This window comes from Myotis brandtii, unplaced genomic scaffold, assembly GCF_000412655.1.
Source record: "Myotis brandtii unplaced genomic scaffold, ASM41265v1 scaffold1167, whole genome shotgun sequence".
Classification (NCBI taxonomy): Eukaryota; Metazoa; Chordata; class Mammalia; order Chiroptera; family Vespertilionidae; genus Myotis; species Myotis brandtii.
The window spans coordinates 969,860-990,666 of record NW_005354039.1 but is presented as its reverse complement, the minus strand read 5'-3'; the positions used below and the strand labels follow the sequence as shown (position 1 = coordinate 990,666).

General features: G+C 41.0%; 1 protein-coding gene across 1 annotated transcript in view; it reads left to right on the top strand.

Moving 5' to 3' along the window:
- Positions 1-20,807, top strand: part of RPA1 (replication protein A1, 70kDa) — a 54,470-nt gene that overhangs the window by 1,488 nt on the left and 32,175 nt on the right. Inside the window, exons 2-4 of the mRNA XM_005858304.2 lie at positions 4,714-4,764; positions 6,045-6,123; positions 6,787-6,895. Of these exons, the coding sequence (XP_005858366.1) occupies positions 4,714-4,764; positions 6,045-6,123; positions 6,787-6,895 (239 nt within the window). The remainder of the gene's footprint in view (positions 1-4,713; positions 4,765-6,044; positions 6,124-6,786; positions 6,896-20,807) is intronic.

Below are 20,807 nucleotides of genomic sequence, written 5' to 3'. Positions count from 1 at the left end.
TCCAGGTCTCTAGCTTTGCTCAGATGCTGCAAAATAACTTGTCAGTTCAGCCATTAGCACATTCCTTGGAAAGTTGTAGCCTGTTGAATATGGCATCCAAGGTTATACAAGTGACTGATAATTTTCCAGAACCCTTGATTTCCAAAAGTCTTTCATCTATTTCAAATCCTGTTCTTCCTCCAAAACCAAAATACGTAGACACTTATAATGAATTACCAATGTGGAGAGATAAACGTGTAAGTCTTGCACCAGTGCGCACAAATGCAGCAGGTTCAGCTTGACCTTAAAGCAACTGTAACAATATTTAATGTTATCGGACCACATTTTGCCTTTTGTGCTGTGGTGGATGGTATTCAATAAAAGAATGTCTAGTAATTTTTGACTAGATACTAGACATTATGACTATTACATTTAGTGTCTGGATTATGTATATTTCTTTAGATAATATGGAGTTGTCTAGCAGGCTGTTAATTTACTTGCAGATCATCTGATCCTTTTGAGATGGAGTGGGTCTGGAGTAGATTTTACTCTGGACTTAGTTTAGTCCTATTTCTAAATCATGGCCTTTCTGAGGTGTCTACTGAATGCACCATGTTCATTGAGTTCTTGCCACTCCAGCTGGTTGGAACACAAATGTATGATAGCCTTTGTAGGCTCCAGTAATTTTTCAGGTTATAGCTCTCTGAATGCTTATTCTTTGCCTGGCCTTGTGGAGTCTCACTTTGTATATGCATAATTACAATTCAGCCGGGTAGGTTATTGAAGCTTCTCTGTGTACTAGTAGCTCCTCCCTCCGGTATTCCGCATCCACCAAGTCCAGCTAACTCACCTCCCTGAACTCTCATCTATACTCAGTAGGGCTTCCATGTTCTTCTCGGGTTCCCTTCCCTGCACGATGGTCCCCAAAGTGCAGAAAGAAAGCCTGAGTGATCATAGGGCTCACCTCATTTGTCTCCCCTTTTTCAGGATCAGTTTTGCTTTCCCTGTTGTTGGCATTGAGAACGGTTTATATACTTTTGCCCAGTGTTTTAGCTTATGTTTGAAGAGCTAATCTGGTATCATTTATTTCAGTATGGGCAGAAGCAGAGGTCAGAAAACCGATCGTTAGTTTTTCTTATGGTTATCTTTACGTGATGGCTTTTTAAAAACAAACTAAAGCTTGCTTGATAGTTTTTTCTATAGAAATTATTATTATTTATGTTTAGAGAGAGAATAAGGGAGAGAGAGAGAGAGAAAGAGAAAGAAAGAGAAACAATGTGAAAGTGAAACATTGATTGGCTGCCTTCTGCATGCTCCCTGCTGGGGATCGAGCCTGCAACCCGGGAATATGCCGTGACCAGGAATCATACCGGCAACCTTTTGGTGTATACCCGGGTAACACCCAACCAACAGCCACACTGACCAGAGCTGTTGAAATAATTTTTATAATTGCTAATAGAGCCGTGAGATTTAAAATTCAAAAGGTATAAAGGAGGATTCAGTGCAGTCTGCCTCACAATGTCTCCCCACTCACCTAGTTCCTCTTACAGGAGGCACCCAACAAAATAGGAAGAGACTCATTCATCAGCCCTAAGCGGTTTGGCTCAGTGGATAGAGTGTCGGCCTTCGGACTGAAGGGTCCCAGGTTCGATTCTGGTCAAGGGCATGTACCCCGGTTGCGGGCACATCCCCAGTAGGGGGCGTGCAAGAGGCAGCTGAATCGATGTTTCTCTCTCATCGATGTTTCTAACTCTCTATCCCTCTCCCTCTCCCTTCCTCTCTGTAAAAAATCAATAAAATATATATTAAAAAAAGGAAAAAGGTAAAGGAATTAGACAAACAAACAAACAAAACCCTCATAGACACAGACAACAGCATGGTGATTACCCGGGGGAAAAGGGGGTGGAGGGAAATAGAAGAAGGTAAAAAGGGGATAAATGGTGATGGAAGGAGACTTGACTTGTGAACACACAATGCAGTGTACAGATGATGTGGTGTAGAGTTGTTCATCTTAAACCTATATAATTTTGTTAACCAATGTCACCCCATTAAATTTAATTAAAAAAAGAGGCAACCAGCCCTAGCCAGTTTAGCTCAGTGGATAGAGCATCAGCCTGTGGACTGAAAGGTCCCAGGTTCGATTCTGGTCAAGTGCACATGCCCATGTGTTCAATTATGTATTTTAGAGTTGGTTTTCAACGATTGTTTTCAACAATGCCCAGGTTGTGGGCTCAATCCCCAGTAGGGGGCATGTAGGAAGCAGCCAAACAATGGTTCTCTCTCATCATTGATGTTTCTATCTTTCCCTTTCCCTTCCTCTCTGAAATCAATAAAAATATATATTTTTTAAAAAGAGGCAACCAGTATTATATAAGTAACTTCTCTTTAAGTGTTTATAACAGATTTTAGCATATTTATTTAATTCCCTAGTAATGGGCACTATAGAGAATTAATGTGTTGTTATGTGATGCCGGTATTTTAGATGTAGTGAGTGTATCCTTGTTGTTAAGCGTGTATCTCACTTTTATAATTTTATAATTTGTCCAGAGTGATAAAACTTAACCTAGATTTTCAAATGATAAGCCCCCAAAAGGCTCTTTGACAATGTTATGTATAGTTTATTACAAATGCTAAACTGTAAAAATATGTACAGTTTTGTTTTTTTAGGGTGTTCAGCAGCTTGAGTCTTTATCTTTTTTAAAAAAATTATTTTTATTTATTTTTTCTTTATTGATTAAGGTATTACATATGTGTCCTTACCCCCCCATTGCCCCTCTACCCCCCACCCCTCACCCCCAGGATCAGTTTTGCTTTCCCTGTTGTTGGCATTGAGAACGGTTTATATACTTTTGCCCAGTGTTTTAGCTTATGTTTGAAGAGCTAATCTGGTATCATTTATTTCAGTATGGGCAGAAGCAGAGGTCAGAAAACCGATCGTTAGTTTTTCTTATGGTTATCTTTACGTGATGGCTTTTTAAAAACAAACTAAAGCTTGCTTGATAGTTTTTTCTATAGAAATTATTATTATTTATGTTTAGAGAGAGAATAAGGGAGAGAGAGAGAGAGAAAGAGAAAGAAAGAGAAACAATGTGAAAGTGAAACATTGATTGGCTGCCTTCTGCATGCTCCCTGCTGGGGATCGAGCCTGCAACCCGGGAATATGCCGTGACCAGGAATCATACCGGCAACCTTTTGGTGTATACCCGGGTAACACCCAACCAACAGCCACACTGACCAGAGCTGTTGAAATAATTTTTATAATTGCTAATAGAGCCGTGAGATTTAAAATTCAAAAGGTATAAAGGAGGATTCAGTGCAGTCTGCCTCACAATGTCTCCCCACTCACCTAGTTCCTCTTACAGGAGGCACCCAACAAAATAGGAAGAGACTCATTCATAGAGAACAGACTGACAGCTGTCAGAGGGGAAGGGGTTTGTGGGGCTGAGTGAAAAAGGTAAAGGAGCCCTAACCGGTTTGGCTCAGCCTGCAGACTGAAGGGTCTCAGGTTCGATTCCGGTCAAGGGCATGTACCCCGGTTGCAGGCACATCCCCAGTAGGGGGCGTGCAAGAGGCAGCTGAATCGATGTTTCTCTCTCATCGATGTTTCTAACTCTCTATCCCTCTCCCTCTCCCTTCCTCTCTGTAAAAAATCAATAAAATATATATTAAAAAAAGGAAAAAGGTAAAGGAATTAGACAAACAAACAAACAAAACCCTCATAGACACAGACAACAGCATGGTGATTACCCGAGGGAAAAGGGGGTGGAGGGAAATAGAAGAAGGTAAAAAGGGGATAAATGGTGATGGAAGGAGACTTGACTTGTGAACACACAATGCAGTGTACAGATGATGTGGTGTAGAGTTGTTCATCTTAAACCTATATAATTTTGTTAACCAATGTCACCCCATTAAATTTAATTAAAAAAAGAGGCAACCAGCCCTAGCCAGTTTAGCTCAGTGGATAGAGCATCAGCCTGTGGACTGAAAGGTCCCAGGTTCGATTCTGGTCAAGTGCACATGCCCATGTGTTCAATTATGTATTTTAGAGTTGGTTTTCAACGATTGTTTTCAACAATGCCCAGGTTGTGGGCTCAATCCCCAGTAGGGGGCATGTAGGAAGCAGCCAAACAATGGTTCTCTCTCATCATTGATGTTTCTATCTTTCCCTTTCCCTTCCTCTCTGAAATCAATAAAAATATATATTTTTTAAAAAGAGGCAACCAGTATTATATAAGTAACTTCTCTTTAAGTGTTTATAACAGATTTTAGCATATTTATTTAATTCCCTAGTAATGGGCACTATAGAGAATTAATGTGTTGTTATGTGATGCCGGTATTTTAGATGTAGTGAGTGTATCCTTGTTGTTAAGCGTGTATCTCACTTTTATAATTTTATAATTTGTCCAGAGTGATAAAACTTAACCTAGATTTTCAAATGATAAGCCCCCAAAAGGCTCTTTGACAATGTTATGTATAGTTTATTACAAATGCTAAACTGTAAAAATATGTACAGTTTTGTTTTTTTAGGGTGTTCAGCAGCTTGAGTCTTTATCTTTTTCTCTCCCCCTAACCCCCACCCTCCCCTACCTTCCCTCTGAGGTTTGACGGTCTGATAGATGTTTCTCTGTCTCTGGATCTGTTTTTGTTCATCAATTTATGTTGTTATTAAAATATGTCCAGTTTTAATCATGATTTGAGCTCATATCTCACAAAAATCTGTTTTTACTCTTTCAGGCCATAATGCAACACGGAGAGACATCCATAAAACCCATCCTCCAAGTCATTGTAAGTAACTATATATATTTTATGTCAAGCAGTTTTTAAATTTACATGTAATCGTAAATTACATTCGATGAAGGACATAAAGATTTGTTCACTTTAGGAAATTCTCTCCATCACAAAAAATAGGCCAGTTCATGTTATAACCCTGAGAAAGGAACCAGGCTTTTAAAAATATACATATTAGTTTAGCCAGAGGGAGACCTTTGGAGATTCAAATCTGAGATTTTGCCCCTCTGTTCTTTCCACAATTAATGGATGCTGTAGTGCTGCACATCATTATAACTGCCTCCTTATCTTTCTGCCCTTAGGTTTGTCTTGCTCAAATCTGCCTTACATATTGCCTCTCTGTAAAATGAACTTGTCTGCTTAAAATTCTTCATTAGCCCTGGCCGGTTTGGCTCAGTAGAAGGGCCGCAGGTTGGATTCAGGTCAAGGGCACAATCTCAATTGAAGGCTGGATCCCCAGCCCGGGTCAGAGCACTTGCAGGAGGCAACCAATCCATGTGTCTCTCTCACATCAATGTTTCTCTCTCTGTCTCTCCCTCTCCCTTCCACTCTCTCTAAAAATCAATGCAAATAATATCCTCAGGTGAGAATTAACAAAACAAAAAAAACCCCAACCAAACAAAAACATTCTTTGTTAACCCTATCATTTAAGGGGTTCTCAAATTTTCGTGGGAATTTAGAAAATCAATAGAAGCAGAATCATGGATTATACCTGCAGATTTTGTCTGTTAGCCAGTTGTCTCAAGGCTTATTTGATCGTAAGGCTCTGTTTACATATTTCACTTAAAGCTTCCTCTGATTTCCTTCCAGTTGGAATAAATGTCTCAGTTCTGCCCCATGTCATTATGTGCACACTTCTCTTATGTCTCTCGGCCTCCATCTCTACCCTCATTATAAGCCCCTTCAGGGTACGAATTTTTTTTTTCCATTTTGTATTTTTAGCATGTTTCCTACACAGTACCTTGCATATATTAGGTACTTTGTTATATTTTTTTTTAGAGTTGGTTTTCAACAAATTGGAGTTAAGGAAGAGAACACAAGAGTATTGGCAACATTTTATTCTCATCTATGTTTGTTTCATAATATTAGTGGAAAGAGGTTGGTGGGACAATCATCAAAGCTGATTTTCCTTTACTTGAATTTAAATGTTGAGAGAATGAGCAAGCAGTTCAGTTTGTGTTGATCTAATGGCAAGCCTACTCTCCTGCCACTTAGGTTTACTTATCCCTGGGGACTGGGCAGACAACCTGGCTAATGAACCGAGTTTTCTCTTCTAGAACATCCGTCCCATCACTACAGGGAACAGTCCGCCCCGTTATCGACTGCTTATGAGTGATGGGGTGAACACTCTATCCTGTAAGTATGATGTATAAATCTCGGAATTTGTATTTAAGTAATGAAAGCATACCCAACATTACGATTGCAGTAATTTGGGGCATTCTAGAAGTCTGCATTTGCTTGGCTATGTAATTCATTCAGACAGAATTGCACCTGGCAGAGAGCGTTCTAACAATAGACTGGATCTAGTGGAAAGCTGCCACTTGGCTTAATTAATTCTCTCTAACTGGTGCTCTATGCTTTCTTTGATTAATTTCCCTCAGGATGATATTGACATTTAGTGAATATGATGGGTTAGCTGTCCTATACTTGCCTTTATGGGTTTTTATTTCTGTGTTGGAAGCTTTACCTGGGAGAAAGGAGAGAATTTGCAGAATATATGCTTGCTATCTCTAGTCACAATGTGAAGGACCTAGAAAAGATTTTTTAGTCTTTGTCATGAGACCTGAATGATGGAAAAAAATGACTTGGGTTGCTTTAAGAAATGCATACATTTCAGAGTAGCAGCAACTGTTTAATGCACAGCAAATTATACTGTTTTTCACCATGCAGAGTCAGTCTGACTAGTTTTAATTTCAGGAACATATTTAAGGCATGATTCTTTGCTAGTACAGGTGTGATCAGCTTTCAGATTGTCATGGCTAAAATGTTTTGGAGACTAAAGTAATCTCTGCTTTTCAGCTTTTATGTTGGCAACACAGTTGAACACTCTTGTTGAAGAGGAACGATTGTCTAGCAACTGTATTTGCCAGATTAACCGATTTATTGTTAACACGCTGAAAGATGGCAGGTATGTGGTGTGTTTTTTCTCTTTTATTGTGTTATAGAATGGGGCTAATTTTTGAACAGTTCATTGGATGCCAGAATTCAATTTGGAATCCAAAAGGCAATGATGAGCTTTCAGCTAAGAATGTACAGCTATTGATTTCTCTACTCAGGTGACTAAATCCTGGCACCAAAGGGAGAGAAATATGGAAACGTTGGGAATTCAGAGCAGGGGATTAAAGCAATCCAGCCAATATAGAGAATGTTGAGTAACTACAGATGCTACGTTCTAGAGACACAGTGATGAACAGAACTGTTATTCACTCATGAGTAGCCATTGATAAAATAAGGCATTTTTGTTGGGGAGTGGCTTTACATTTATTTTCTCAAGTTTTTAGTTTTTAATTACAAAACAACCAGAACACATGAGGAGCAAATATGGCAAGCATTCCCACCTTAATAAGGGTATGTTAATGTATGTTACATTATTAGCTGTCATTTCCAAATAACTTTTTTTACTTATATTTGTTTTATATATCTTTATTCTTTCAACCTTGATATTATTAGTTTTGGATGTCTTTATAGATAGCATATAGTGAGTTTATTTAATTAGTGAGTTTATTCTGCTTAATTTATTATTGATCTTTCCCCCTAAATTTTGTGTCTTTACTGTTTTTGCTTTACCATTTTCTCTTGCTGCCTTGGATTGATTGAGTTTTTTAATTCTCTTTTTTTCTTCTACTGGTTTTGAAGTTATTCATTCTATTTGTGTTTTCTTTGTGGTTACTCCTACATTAAAAAAAAATCTATATATCATGTAGTCGATCTTCACCCTGATAGAATTTTGTGTTCTTGTCATTATGTTTTGCAAAACAACTTTTGCAATACAAGTAATCTATCTATCTATCTATCTATCTATCTATCATCTATCTATCTATCTATCTATCTATCTATCTATCTATCTATTTATATAGATAAAAGGCTAATATACAAAGTGTCCCCTTGGGAGTTTGACTGGGAGTTTGGTCGCTCACTATGACATGGGCTGACCACCAGGGGCAACATGGAACGAAGGAAGGCCCTGGCCGGCAGCCAGGAAGGAAGGCCCCAAGGCCCTGGCTGGCAGCCGGCAGTCAGAGAAGGAAGGCCCTGGCCAGCAGCCCGAAAGCCCTGATCAGCCCTGATCACTCTCCAGGCCTAGGGACCCTACCTGTGCACGAATTTTGTGCACCGGGCCTCTAGTGTGTGCGTGTGTGTGTGTGTGTGTATATATATATATATATATATATTACAAGACTCACATAAACATAAAGAAAAATAACTGTAATCCCATTGCCTAGAATTGACATTTTGATTGATTGACATTTTGTTGTCTATCCTTCCAGTTTTTTTCTATGAATATAAATACTTAATGAATCTATATTTTCTTTTTAAAATACTTCATAACCACTATGGTTGTATAATACCCTTTTTTAACTTGATAGTGATCATTATTTTTACATGTCCCTAGGTATCCTCTATGTTATGTTACTTAGTATGCAACTGTATGGATTTACCATAACTAAACTTACATCTAAATTGTATATAGTATTTTACTATTGAAAAATGTTTACCAATGTTTCCTTAAATATATCTGAGACTCTATCTTTATATGTGTATTCAATTTTTTAAGAAAAATGTCTACTTTAATAAAAAATGACACAAAGTATAATCTAAGAAATACAGAAAAAGGTACAAAGAAGGAAGAAATTATCTAAAATTTGTACAGCCTAGAAATAAACATCATTTAGTGAGCATCATTCCAAATATCTCCCAGTGCATATTTATCAGTGATTGGTGGATAGGTAGAAATATATTTGAGATTAGAATGATAATACAAATACAGCCATGCACCGCATAACGTTTCAGTCAATAACGGATCACATATACAAGTGGTCCCATAAGATTACAATGGAGCTGAAAAATTTCTATCTCCTAGTGACATTGTAGCCATGGTAACATAGTGCAATACATTACTCATGTGTTTGTGGTGATGCTGGTGTAAAAAAAACCTGCTCAGCTCGTTGTATAAAAGCAAAGCACATACAATTATGTACAGTATATAATACTTGATTATAAGTGACTGTTACTTGTTAATGTATTTATTATACTACTAGAGGCCCGGTGAACGAATTCGTGCACGGGTGGGGTCCTTAGGCCTGGCCAGCGATCAGGACTGATTGGGGCCTGCCGGCTTGGGGTAGGGACTGCGGGAGGTTGGCCGCCGGCCCCAAGGAGGGAGCCGGCCCTTGGCCCCCCGGGAAAGGGTCCGCATCTGCCGCCACCCACCCCCAGTTCCCTGTCCCAGCCCAGGGCCCAAAGGCCCCAGCGGGGTCAGGAGAGGGGGTGACAGTTGCTGGGCTGGGTGCGGAAGGAACGGACACTGCCGTCTGCACCCCGCCACCGCGTGGCTCCCTGCCTCCCCCCTTCCTCCTTCCCTCGCCACCGCGCCACCACTGTGGTGGGTGGGTGGCCCCCGGGGAAGGGAGAGGATGGAAGTGAGACAAAACCCTTGTGTCAAGGGCTGACTTTCAATAGATTGCAGTGAGGGAGCTGCTCTGCTACATACGAAACCCCGACCCAAAAGCAGGTCGTCTATGAATGGTTTAGCACCAGGGGCTGATGTGGGCCGGCTGGCTGGGGGGAGGGACTGCGGGGGTTGGCTGGCCGCGGGAAGTTGGCTGTGGGAGCTCACTGACCACCAGGGGGCAGCTCCTGCGTTGAGCGCCTGCCCCTGGTGGTCAGCGCTTGTCATAGCGACTAGTCGACTGGTCGTTTTGGTCATTCGGTCATAAAGGCCGCTTAGGCTTTTATATATATATAGATACTTTTTAATCATTTTGGAGTGTACTTATAAAAGAAGTTTGCTGTAAAACAAACTTCTCAGGATTGCTTTGGCTCTTGATTGCATTATTTTTTCCTGTGCTTGACTTGTGTTTTTTTTTTTTTCCCCAATTGCTTTTCAGTGAGTGGAAGAGGGAGAAACATCGATGTGAAAGAGACACATCGACTGGTTGCCTCCGAAATGAGCCCAATGGGGGTGGGGGTGTGAGCGAACCCATAACCTATAACCCTTGACTGGGAATCAAACCCAGGACCTTCTTGTGTAGGCTGACATTCTAACCACTGAGAAACACTGGCCAGGTCTACCTTGTGCTATTTTAATTTTGGCCCCTAAACATAGAAAATCCATGCTAATGTTGTCAGCAGAGACCACATCGAGTGATTGACCTGGAAACAATGAAAATTCATTAAGGACTACGAAGGTGGAAAATCAGGATGGTTATTGCTCACCAGTTGGGCATGTGTCATTCCACCATAGCTATGATCTTGAAGAAGAATAAAGTGATGGAAGCTAAAGGATCTGCTTTGTTAAAGGCAACAGGATTAACAAAAATTAGAGAAGGGCCTATAACAGACATGGAGAAATTTCTAATGACTTAGATTGATGACCAGACACAGAAGTGTATTCCCATCAGCACCATGACGATCAGCCAAAGCAAAACGTTTGTTTGCAATGTTAAAGAACAAGGTTAGGCCTAGAGAGCCAATATGGCAGCGTAAGTAAACTCGCTGCCTCTCACAACCACATCAAAATTACAACTAAAATTCAGAACAACCATCATCAGAACCACATGAAATTTGGCTGAATGGAAGTCCTACAACTAGAGAAGTAAAGGAAGTACATTGAGATTGGTAGGAGGGGTGGAGGCACAGAATAGGCTGGTCTGACACCCACGTGTGGTGTTTTTTTGGGTGGAATATCTAGGCTGTGGAGCTCCCCCATGAGAAAGCAAGGGGTTCCAGTCCCAGTCCCAGTCCCACACCCGACACCCAGCCCAGGATTCCAGAGCGAAGAGAAGTCCTGTAACTTCGGGCTGTGAAAACCAGTGGGGATTGTGGCTAAGTGACAGAGGCTACAGGAGACCCTTTAGGAGGACTTACTCAGACTCGATCCTTCGGGCTCCAGCACTGGGGTGGCAGCTTTGGGGAACCCAGAGACATATGGGGAGGAACTGGATTGTCTGGCATCGGGGCAGGAACTCGGGGGCAGCTTCCTCCCAGATGGGGGTGTTCGCAGGGGTCATTGAGACCTCCTTATTCTGGAAACAAATGCCTGAAAGAACTTTCATCCATAAGGGGGCCAAGTCAATACCAGCTAGGTTTGAAATCTTTTAAGGACAGAATAATAGTTTTGCTTATGAGCAGCATTGCAGGCCACACATTGAAACCCTTTGGGGCACAGTGAGAACCGCAGAGCCTTCAAGCATATCAGTAAGTGCACACTGCCAATAAGAAGCTACTGGGGGCAGCTCCTGCGTTGAGCGTTTGCCCCCTGGTAGTCAGTGCACGTCATAGTGACTGTTGGTGCTGCTGTTCGGTCAATTTGCATATTAGAATTTTATTATATAGGATGCTCCTGAATATCCTTTCATTGGTAGTCTTTTTTTTTTTTTTTTACTCTAAGAGAACATTTATTGGATAAATTACAGATTTAGGAAAACTAATTCCTGGAAGAAATGGACTTAGGAAATGAGTTAAGGAGGTAAAGGAAGGGCCCTTGGATCTTGGGAGCGAGGAAGCTAATGGTAAGGTGCCTGGGGCTGGAATGGGGAGGGAAAAGGGGAAGGGAAAGGCACGGGCATGCTCCCAGGAGGGAGAGCTTTATTGGTGGCATCGATACAACATCAAAGTGGTGTTGCTCCCTCCAAATTCCAACTCAGGCCCAAGGAATGAGTTATAGCAGCTTTTAAGGCCTACTGCCTGAGGAGGACCTTTGCCCAGGCTATTGCTACAACTGAGGAAGACACTGCTGCAGTTTTGGAAGGAAGGATTGCAACATCTTATGACTGCATCAGGAACCTTGCTTGGGCTTGAGGTGATGTCACCAAGCAGTGTATAAATGGCATCTGGAAGAAGACACTCAAGAGATTCATTTATGACTTCAAAGAATTTGCCAAGGATGAGAAGGCTGCAAAAATCAACGATGCTGTGGTTGAGATGGCAAACAGCTTGAACCTGTGTGATGAGCATGAAGTGGAGGAGCTTCTAGAGATGGTTCCTGAGGAATTGACTAATGAGTTGTTAGAACAGAAATGCATAGCTGAAGAAGAGGCAAGGGAAAGGAAACTGCAGGAGAAAAAGAAGAACCCCCAAGAAAATGTAGTGAAGCCCTGGCTGCTGTGGCTCAGTTGGTTGGGCGTCGGTCGACCTGTGCACCATCCCATGCACCGTGAGGTTGTTGGTTCATTTACCCGTCAGGGCACATGCCCGGGTTGTGGGCTCCATTCCTGGTAGGAACATGCAGGAGGCAGCCAATCAATGATTCTCTTTTAAAATCAACAAACTATTCTTAACATAGAAAAAAACTTAGTTAAGGGTTTAGCAGAAGCTTTTGTAGATTTCAATAAGCTCCTTAAAAAATTTGAAAACATGGACTCAAACACCGAAAGGTTTTTGTTAATAGAGAGGAATGTTCATGGTACATTATCTGCTTACAGCAATTCTATGGTGAAAAAAAGAAACCACATGGACATAGTCTGAAGAGTGACGCGCTCTATCCACTGAGCCAAACTGGTTAGGGCAACAAACTATTCTTAACATAGAAAAAAACTTAGTGAAGCGTTTAGCAGAAGCTTTTGTAGATTTCAACAAGCTCCTTAAAAAATTTGAAAACATGGACTCAAACTCTGAAAGGTTTTTGTTAATAGAGAGGAATGCTTACAGCAATTCTGTGATGAAAAAAACAAACCACATGGACATAGTCTGAAGAGTGACGCCTCCTCAAGAAGAGCCTCAGGCAGGTCCTTCAGGAGGGGTTCCAGAATAAGGCATTGTTCTCATGGGAGGTGACAGCTCCCCAGGTCATGGTCCCGAAGACCTCCCAGTGGGACAAGATATGGAGGGGGAGATGGCGAGATTGATGATCCTGACCCTTTGTAAGCGTAGGCTAATATGTGTTTGTGTCTGAATTTTTAACCAAAAGTTTAAAGTTAAAAACAAAATTTTAAAAATAGAAAATAGCTTATAGAGTAAGGCTTTAAAGAAAGAATATTGAGTGTGGGGAGGTAGAAGAGGTTATAGGGGGGATAAATGGTGGTAGAAGGAAACTTGACCTGGAGTGGTGAACACATAGTACAGTGTACAGATGATGTGTTAGAATTGTACACCTGAAACCTGTATACTTTTATTAACCAATGTCACTCCAATAAATTCAGTCAATAAATAAAAATAATACAGTAAGTACCATAAAATATACACATACTAGATTCAGAGAGAGTTTCAACTATTTTCCACATGCCTTCACTAATATATAAAGGGTAAGTGGAGACTGTAGCTGCCAGTGCTTAAAATTATAATGTGCCAACATGAAAACGCTCATTATAAGGTCCCAATCTGCATATATCTGCCAAATTTGTTATTGATTGCATTTCTGTTCCCATGATGATGTCTCTTTAGCTCTCTTTAAAAGTGAGGTGCTTGTTTAATTAAGGGATAATCATTTCCCGGTGTGAATTACTCACACATGATATAATTTTTATCAATCCATGGTGTACCTCACCATATGCACAGGGACCAAAAGTGACTGTTGAGTCCTGAACCAGGGACCAAAGGTGACTGGGTTAAATGGAAACATTGACTTGATTAAATGATGGGATTATAGACTAATTTTGCCCTTGTTTCTTGCTAATTTTTTATAATAAAGTAAAATGAATATATTTTTTAAAAATTCCAAGCCTGGAGAAATATTCATAATTTGATCATATTTATATATTGTATTCTAAGAAACATTTTGCTGTGGTGATGGTAAATAATAAATATTAAATAATAATGGAGAAAAGAGAAAAATATTTTTGTACAACTATACAATGAGTTTGTGTTTTAAGCTGTTACCACAAAATAGAATTGAAAAATAAAAGTAAGTTTATGAAGTAAAAGACAGGTGTGTAGTAAGCTATACAATCTAGGTTTATGTAAGTGCATGCTATGATGTTGGCACAACACTAAAATGACCTATCAGTGCATTTCTCAGCACATAGCCCTTGGATAAGCCATGCATGACTGTGTTGTTCTTGCTTTCTTTCTGAATAATTCTGTCCAAAAGCCATTAGGTGAGGCCAAGCAAGGTAGATGTGTACAGGGGGAGGGGGTGGTGGTGGTGGCCTGGAACCAGGTGTCAGCACAGAGGGAGGAGGGGGTCTTATGGGCTGGCACAGGATGTTGGAGCATGAGCAGGTAATAACACACATGGAGAGAGGGTGGCTGCAGCCCAGTATGGGTTGTCAGAGCCTGAGTAGGGTGAGGAAGAGTCTGAGTGGCCGTTGAGTAATGAACCAGTGAAGAGGGCATTTGAGGATGTGGGAGTGGAGGGACAGCAGCAGGTTATTGAGACTGAGTGGGGTGAGGAGGGAGTCCGAGCAGGATAAGGAAGGTGACTGCAGGGAGTGGTGACAGCCCAGCTTGAGATGATAGAATCCAAGTGGGGACAGGAGGGTGCTTGTTTTTAATTGGGTGGAGGTGGCCTAGAGCCACAGATGAGAACACCGACATGGTGAGGAAGGTAGTGTCCATGCGTGCAGTAGTGGGGGTGGTGGCAGGAGATTGGTTATGTATGGGGGAAATTGATCTAATAAATAAATACATTATGGACAATGGAAGCCAGTCAAGGGAGAGAGAGCTGTGATGTTGGATTGAAATTGGAGGTATTGGTAAGCCCGAGGTTTTCAGTATACTGTCAGACCTCTGTTCTCCCATCTCGAACAATTCTGACCTCTGACCTTTATTTATGGAGGGGGTTGGGGGATGTCTCTTTTAACTTAACCCTTTCATGCCGACACACTAGCTATCGTGACAAAAACCGTCTTCAAGGCCACAAAGGAGAGAATGGGCCAGTAAAGTCAGTTTCCAGCTCTACCTTGCCTTCCTAACTTCTCAGTAAATTGTTCTATGAATATTTTTCTATGTTTGTTTTGAATTTTAAAACAAGGGCCATCAAGAATGCTAATGTTGCTAAGGTGTGAAAGAAGCAATGATCACAAGAGGCAGGAAACTTGTTGGATAAAGGAAAAGCAGTTAGCTGGTGACAGAAAAGTGAAAAAGCAAAGGTGCCGTGCTGACTCCCTGAGACACCCCTGTAACCAGTGCTGAACGTAAGCAGTTAGCTGGTGACAGAAAAGTGAAAAAGCAAAGATGCCAGAGATGCCGCATGCCGCATGCGCGCTGACTCCCTGAGAGACACCCCTGTAACCAGTGCTGACAGAGATTAGTTTAAGGCCAGTTGGGGAGGTTGGATAAATTTAAGAAAAGTGTTTGTTTATAGATGAAACAGTACATTACACATGTACGGCATATAAGAAAGGTTAAAACAGGGAATCATTTGGGGTTTGGAATGAATTAATTCAATTTACATTATTTCTAATGGGGAAAAATAATTCTGTTTTTGAACAAATTGTTTCTCGAACAGCCTTCTGGAATGAATTAAGCTTGAGAACTGAGTTGAATCCTGAGGTTCCACTGTATATTGATAGATATAGAAAGTTATAAACGTTTAGTTTGCATGTGTATATCGTATATATGTGTATATATAGTGTGTGTGTATTTCTAGATCTATTGAGAGGTTTTGGAGCAGCAATACCCTCCTAGCTAAGGGCCCACTTAGCACTCAGATCTTGGTTTCTGAATGTCATTTTATACAAAAGGAATCAGGGCTTCTAGGAGGATGTCTTATTACAGGCTTGGAAATTACAAGATGAGCCTGAAATATCTTATTGTGCCAGAAAGTAAGATGGGGCCATCAAAAGGACAGAGAAACTAGCTTGCAGGGTCTTAACACTTGCCAAATCTAGGACAATTTAAAAAAAATCAAAATAAGTATAGTAATAGATTACAACTTATTGAATCAAATAGGAAGGAATTTCTAAATCCATATTGAATAAATGAATATATGGCTGGAATAGAAAGCTTTTTCTTACAAGGCCATTTAACAAATGTAGAAGGGATAATGGAATTAGAGTATCATAGTTTGGCAACCATCATGGTAATAATTCAGGGAACAGCAATAGGTGCTGTATAAGCTTCCTGTGGCTGCTGTGGCAAATTACCACAAGGTTGGAGGTTTAAAACAACAGAAATTTATTCTTCCTGGAAGTCAGAAGTTGAGTCCGTTTTACTGAGCTGAAATCACAGTGTCGGCAGGGCCACACGCTCTCTGGAAGTCCTGTGGGAGAACCCCTTCTTCGCCCCTTCCACTCCTGGTGGTTGCTAGCATTGGCTTAGGGCTGCATCACTCCATTCTCAGCTTCCCAGGTTACATGGCCTTCTCTTCTGTCTGTGTTACATGTGCTTCTGCCTCCCTCTTATAAGGATACATGTGATCGCTTTAGGGTTCATCGATGATCCAGGATAATCTCACCAGGTCAGTCCTTAACTTAATCACACCTGCAAGGTCTTTTCTTTGCCATGTAAGTTGACAGTCACAAGTTCCAGGGATCAGGAGATGGCTGGCTGTCTTTTGGGTGGTGCATCGTTCAGCCTACCACAGGTGCTGAAACAATGAGTGAAAGTGTGCTTTGTTTGTCTTGTTTTTTATTAATTTCGGAGAGGAAGAGAGAAGGATAGATAGAAACATCAGTGATGAGAGAGAATCATTGGTCGGCTGACTCCTGCATGCTCCACACTGGGGATCGAGCCCACAACCCGGGCATGTGACCTCCTGGTTCATAGGTCCACACTAACCACTGAGCCACTCTCGGCCAGGCAAAAGTGTATTTCTTATAATTGATTTTACAGAGAGACAAACATTGATTTGCTGCCCACTTTTACATTCATTGGTTGATTCTTATATGTGCCTTGACTGGGGATCAAACTCAAAACCTTTGGGTAGTGGGACGATGCTCTAACCAAATGAACTACCCGGTCAGGGCTGAAACAATGGGTGAAAGTTTGATGAGGAGCAAGTTATATAGGGTTAAAGTACCTCCCCACACGTAATTATGAATTGTAAAAGGAAAAGTGGCACCTTTACAGTGGGGAAACCTGGCAAGACAGCATCTTATTCCAATGATTAATGTTAACATTACCAGTAACAGGACAATCCTGTAGGAATCGTGTATTACCTGATAGGATGCAATGAGAAAAACACAGCTTCACTGCTATCATATTCTTGCCAAGGATGCATAATCTGTAGCTAATCCTGAAGAAGCCTTAGGTACATTGAGGGACATTCTGCAGAAATAACTGGCCTCTCCTCTTCACAATCTTAAGCATGAAAATAAAAGAAAGCCTGAGAAACTGTTCCAGGTTGAAGGTGTCTAAAGAGAGATGGTAATGAAATATAACAAGTGAGCTCAGACTGGATCCTTTTGCTTTTAAGGATATCATTGAGACAATCGATGAAACCTGAATGGGTTCTGTATTCAGTGTTAACTGAAAGAATTCTTTATGTTTCCAGTTCAATAAATTAACAATCTGTCTCTCAGTGTCAATTGTTCTTATTTTTTCCCCTTTCAGTCTGCAGATTCATTTCTTTTCGATGAAATTTTTCTGTGTGTTATCCCTTAATTTTTATTTCACTTGAGTTCCAGTTTTTATTGATGTTGTGGATAACTTTGTCTTTTTTTTTTTTCTGCTGTCTGCATTCGATAACCTCAAGATTTTCCAACATATTAGTAGTTCAGTTTTTAGCTTTCTTCTGTTCCTTGTTTATAATTTAAATATTATATATAGAATTGCATTACTTTTGTTCTTAGTTTTTTTCCTTAGCTTTTCAAGCTCTACCTTTTTTCTGAATCTTTTGTTTCATCTCATCTTTTGACTTATTATATTGACTTTTTAGTCTTTATTTTGCAAACCACTCTTGAGAAGTATTATTCGCTTTCTTGGCCTATGTTCTAGACTGGATTCTTTAATTGTCTCTGCTTCCTCTGCTCCTTTAATTTTTATACATTGTGGTGTGTTGCATTGTTGCAATGTCATTTCTTTCTATCTTGTTTATGCTTAATATGGACAGTTCTGTCCAGACTTTGTGTTTTTTCTGACTTGTCTAGGGTAGGCATAGCTCCTTGCCAACCTTCCCACTTGGGACCCCTTATCTTCCACTCCAGGCTACTTTTGAGTGCTTGAGTCTGCTTTCTATCCACTTCTCTGTCCTCTAGGTTGTAGGAGAGGAGGGAGAGCTTTGCTGGGGTTGAGTACAAAAACTCAGGCTTCATTCTCTCTAGTCAGGGATGGAATTCCATTCCCATGGGCTTTGTCTTATTCCACCCGCCTCAGCATGGTGGCATGCCTTGTATTCTCTCCTGCCTGTGCCGGGAGCCTGTACGCGTACATCGTGGTTTATTTACTCCTTACCTTGATGGTCATTTAGGTTTATTCCAGGCAGAGCTTTAACAATTATCCTTGTATATTACATGCTCATGCTATTATTTCTGAGTAGATTATACTGGGAATTAGTATTGTGGGGCCAAAGAACATCTGTTGTAGAGAGTACACCAATTAACATACTCATAACGTGTACGCGTTTCTATTTCTGAATAGGCAACTCCATAGATACAAAAGTTAGATTAGTGGTACCCAAGGGCGGGAGATGGAGCCACAGGATTTCTTTTGGGGGTGAAGTTAGGTACTGTTGATGTTTGTACAACTCTGACTATACTAAAAATCATTGGATTATACTTTTAAAAGGTGAATTTTATGGTATATCTTTATTTTATTTTTAAAATGTTTTTGTTGGTTTCAGAGAGAAGGGAGAGGGAGTGAGAGATAGAAACATCAATGATGAGAGAGAATCATTGATCGGCTGCCTCCTGTATGCGCCCTGCAACCCAGGCATGTGCCCTTGATCGGAATCGAACTTGGGACCCTTCAGTCCACAGGCTAACACTCTATCCACTGAGCCAAACAGGCTAGGGCTGGTATGATATCTTTAAAACTTTTATTTAAAAAATGAATGCCGGTTTCCCTTTAACCCTGTCAATATATTAGGTATTTCTAATTTTTTTAAAATATTGCTAATCATTTTTAAAATTTAAATTTTTATTAATGAGATCAAGCATCTTTTCATGTATTTATTGACTATTTGTAGTTCTTCTCTGAATAGCATTTTATTATGTACTTTGTTCATGTTTTTTGTGGCGGGGGGAGGAACTCTTTTTAAACCTGTGCTTCTGATTAATTTTTTGTTAACAGTTCCAAATATTTTATCCCTGCTTTATTATAGTTTGTTTATGGTATCTTGTGACATGGAATTAAATACTTCACCTGTGACTTATTTTTACCTGGGATATGAAGGAGGAATTAGCTTAATTTTTTCCTAAATGGCTAGCCCATATCATGAAGGGCCTGTAGACCCTAGTAAAGAGTTTAGGTTTTATTCTAAGTGTGATGGGAAGCCGTGGGGTGTTGAGAAGGGTAGCAGTGCTATGATCTGATTTAAGTTTTAAAAAGTTTCCAAAAGGTTATTCTGATAGCTCTGTAGAGAATTGATGGTTGGTGGCAGAAGTAGATACAGAGAGACTGGTATTTCATTTATTTAATTTATTCTGAGTTTGCCATCTTTTCCATTGATCTATTTGTCGATTCTGTGTCAGTGCCGTGGAGGTTATACGTCCTTTTTATCCTCTTTTTTTGGTAACAGGTGTGGTGAGAATGTGGGGTGTCTGCCAAGCTTGCTCTCACTCCCCCTGCTACCCTCCCCCGGGATGCCAGGGCTTGTCGGGTGCCTGCGAGGAGCCTGCCCTGCACCCGTGCGGCCTCTTCCGGGTGAGCCCGGGCCACAGCTACCAGGACCGCAGGGGCTGGACCCGCAGGGGCCAGTCGGGCTTTCCGTGGGTTCACGCAGGAGTGGGTCTGCAAGGCCGGCTGGGAGAGAGCGCACTGCCCGCCCGGCTTCCGTGTAGCACAGTTGGGCCACCCAGAGGCCCATGCTGCACCCTGGCCCACAGTATCCGGCAGTGCTCACTGCATCTCCGCGTGGGGACTTGGGCGCCGTGACTCAGTCGGAGGGGGCTGCGCGGGGGCCCAGTTGCTGCCCAGGGCCCAGAGGTCAGCTGGGACCTGCCCTTCACACCAGATGCTCGCGCTTCTATTGCCGGCCAGGCCTAGGGACCGCACCCGTGCACGGATTTCATGCACCGGGCCTCTAGTGTAATATAGGAAGCCCTGGCCGGTGTGGCTCAGTTTATTGAGTGTAGTCCTGTGCACCGAAAGGTCACCAGTTCGATTCCTGGTTGGGGCACATGCCCAGGTTTTGGGCTTGATCCTGGGTAGGGGACGTGCAGGAGGCAGCCTAAGATGTTTCTCTCTCTCTCCCCCTCTTCCTTCCTCTCTCTAAAATTAATAAAAACATATTTAATAAAAGGAATGTAGTATATGAATATCCATATGTTCCATCATACAGCTTCAAATTATACCACCTGATAGTCAATCTAGTTTTGTCTTGTCCCTTCCACATTTATTCTCCTCTATAATTTTGAAACAAATCTCACATATATTATTTCATCCATAAATACCTTAGCATATATCTTTGAAAGACAAGAACCCTTTTTTGTTGCTATTGTTAATCCTCACCTAAGGATATTTTTTCCATTGCTTTTTAGAGAGAGTGGAAGGGAGCGGGGAGAAAGAGAGAGAAACAACTATTCATGTCTGTGTTTGTATAAATAATTTATCTGAATCAGGATCCAAAGTAAAGTTCACACTACAGTAGGACGCTAGCTCTTTTAAGTCTCTGAATCTGTAGGTTCCTCCTCCATAAATTTTCCCCCCTTACTGTTTTAGTTGTTGAAGAAACCAGGCAATTCATTCTTTTTGTTTGTTTTATTTTTGTTAATCCTCACCAGAGGATATTTTCCCCTTTGTTTTTTGTTTTGTTTTGTTTTTAAGAGGGTGGAAGGGAAAGA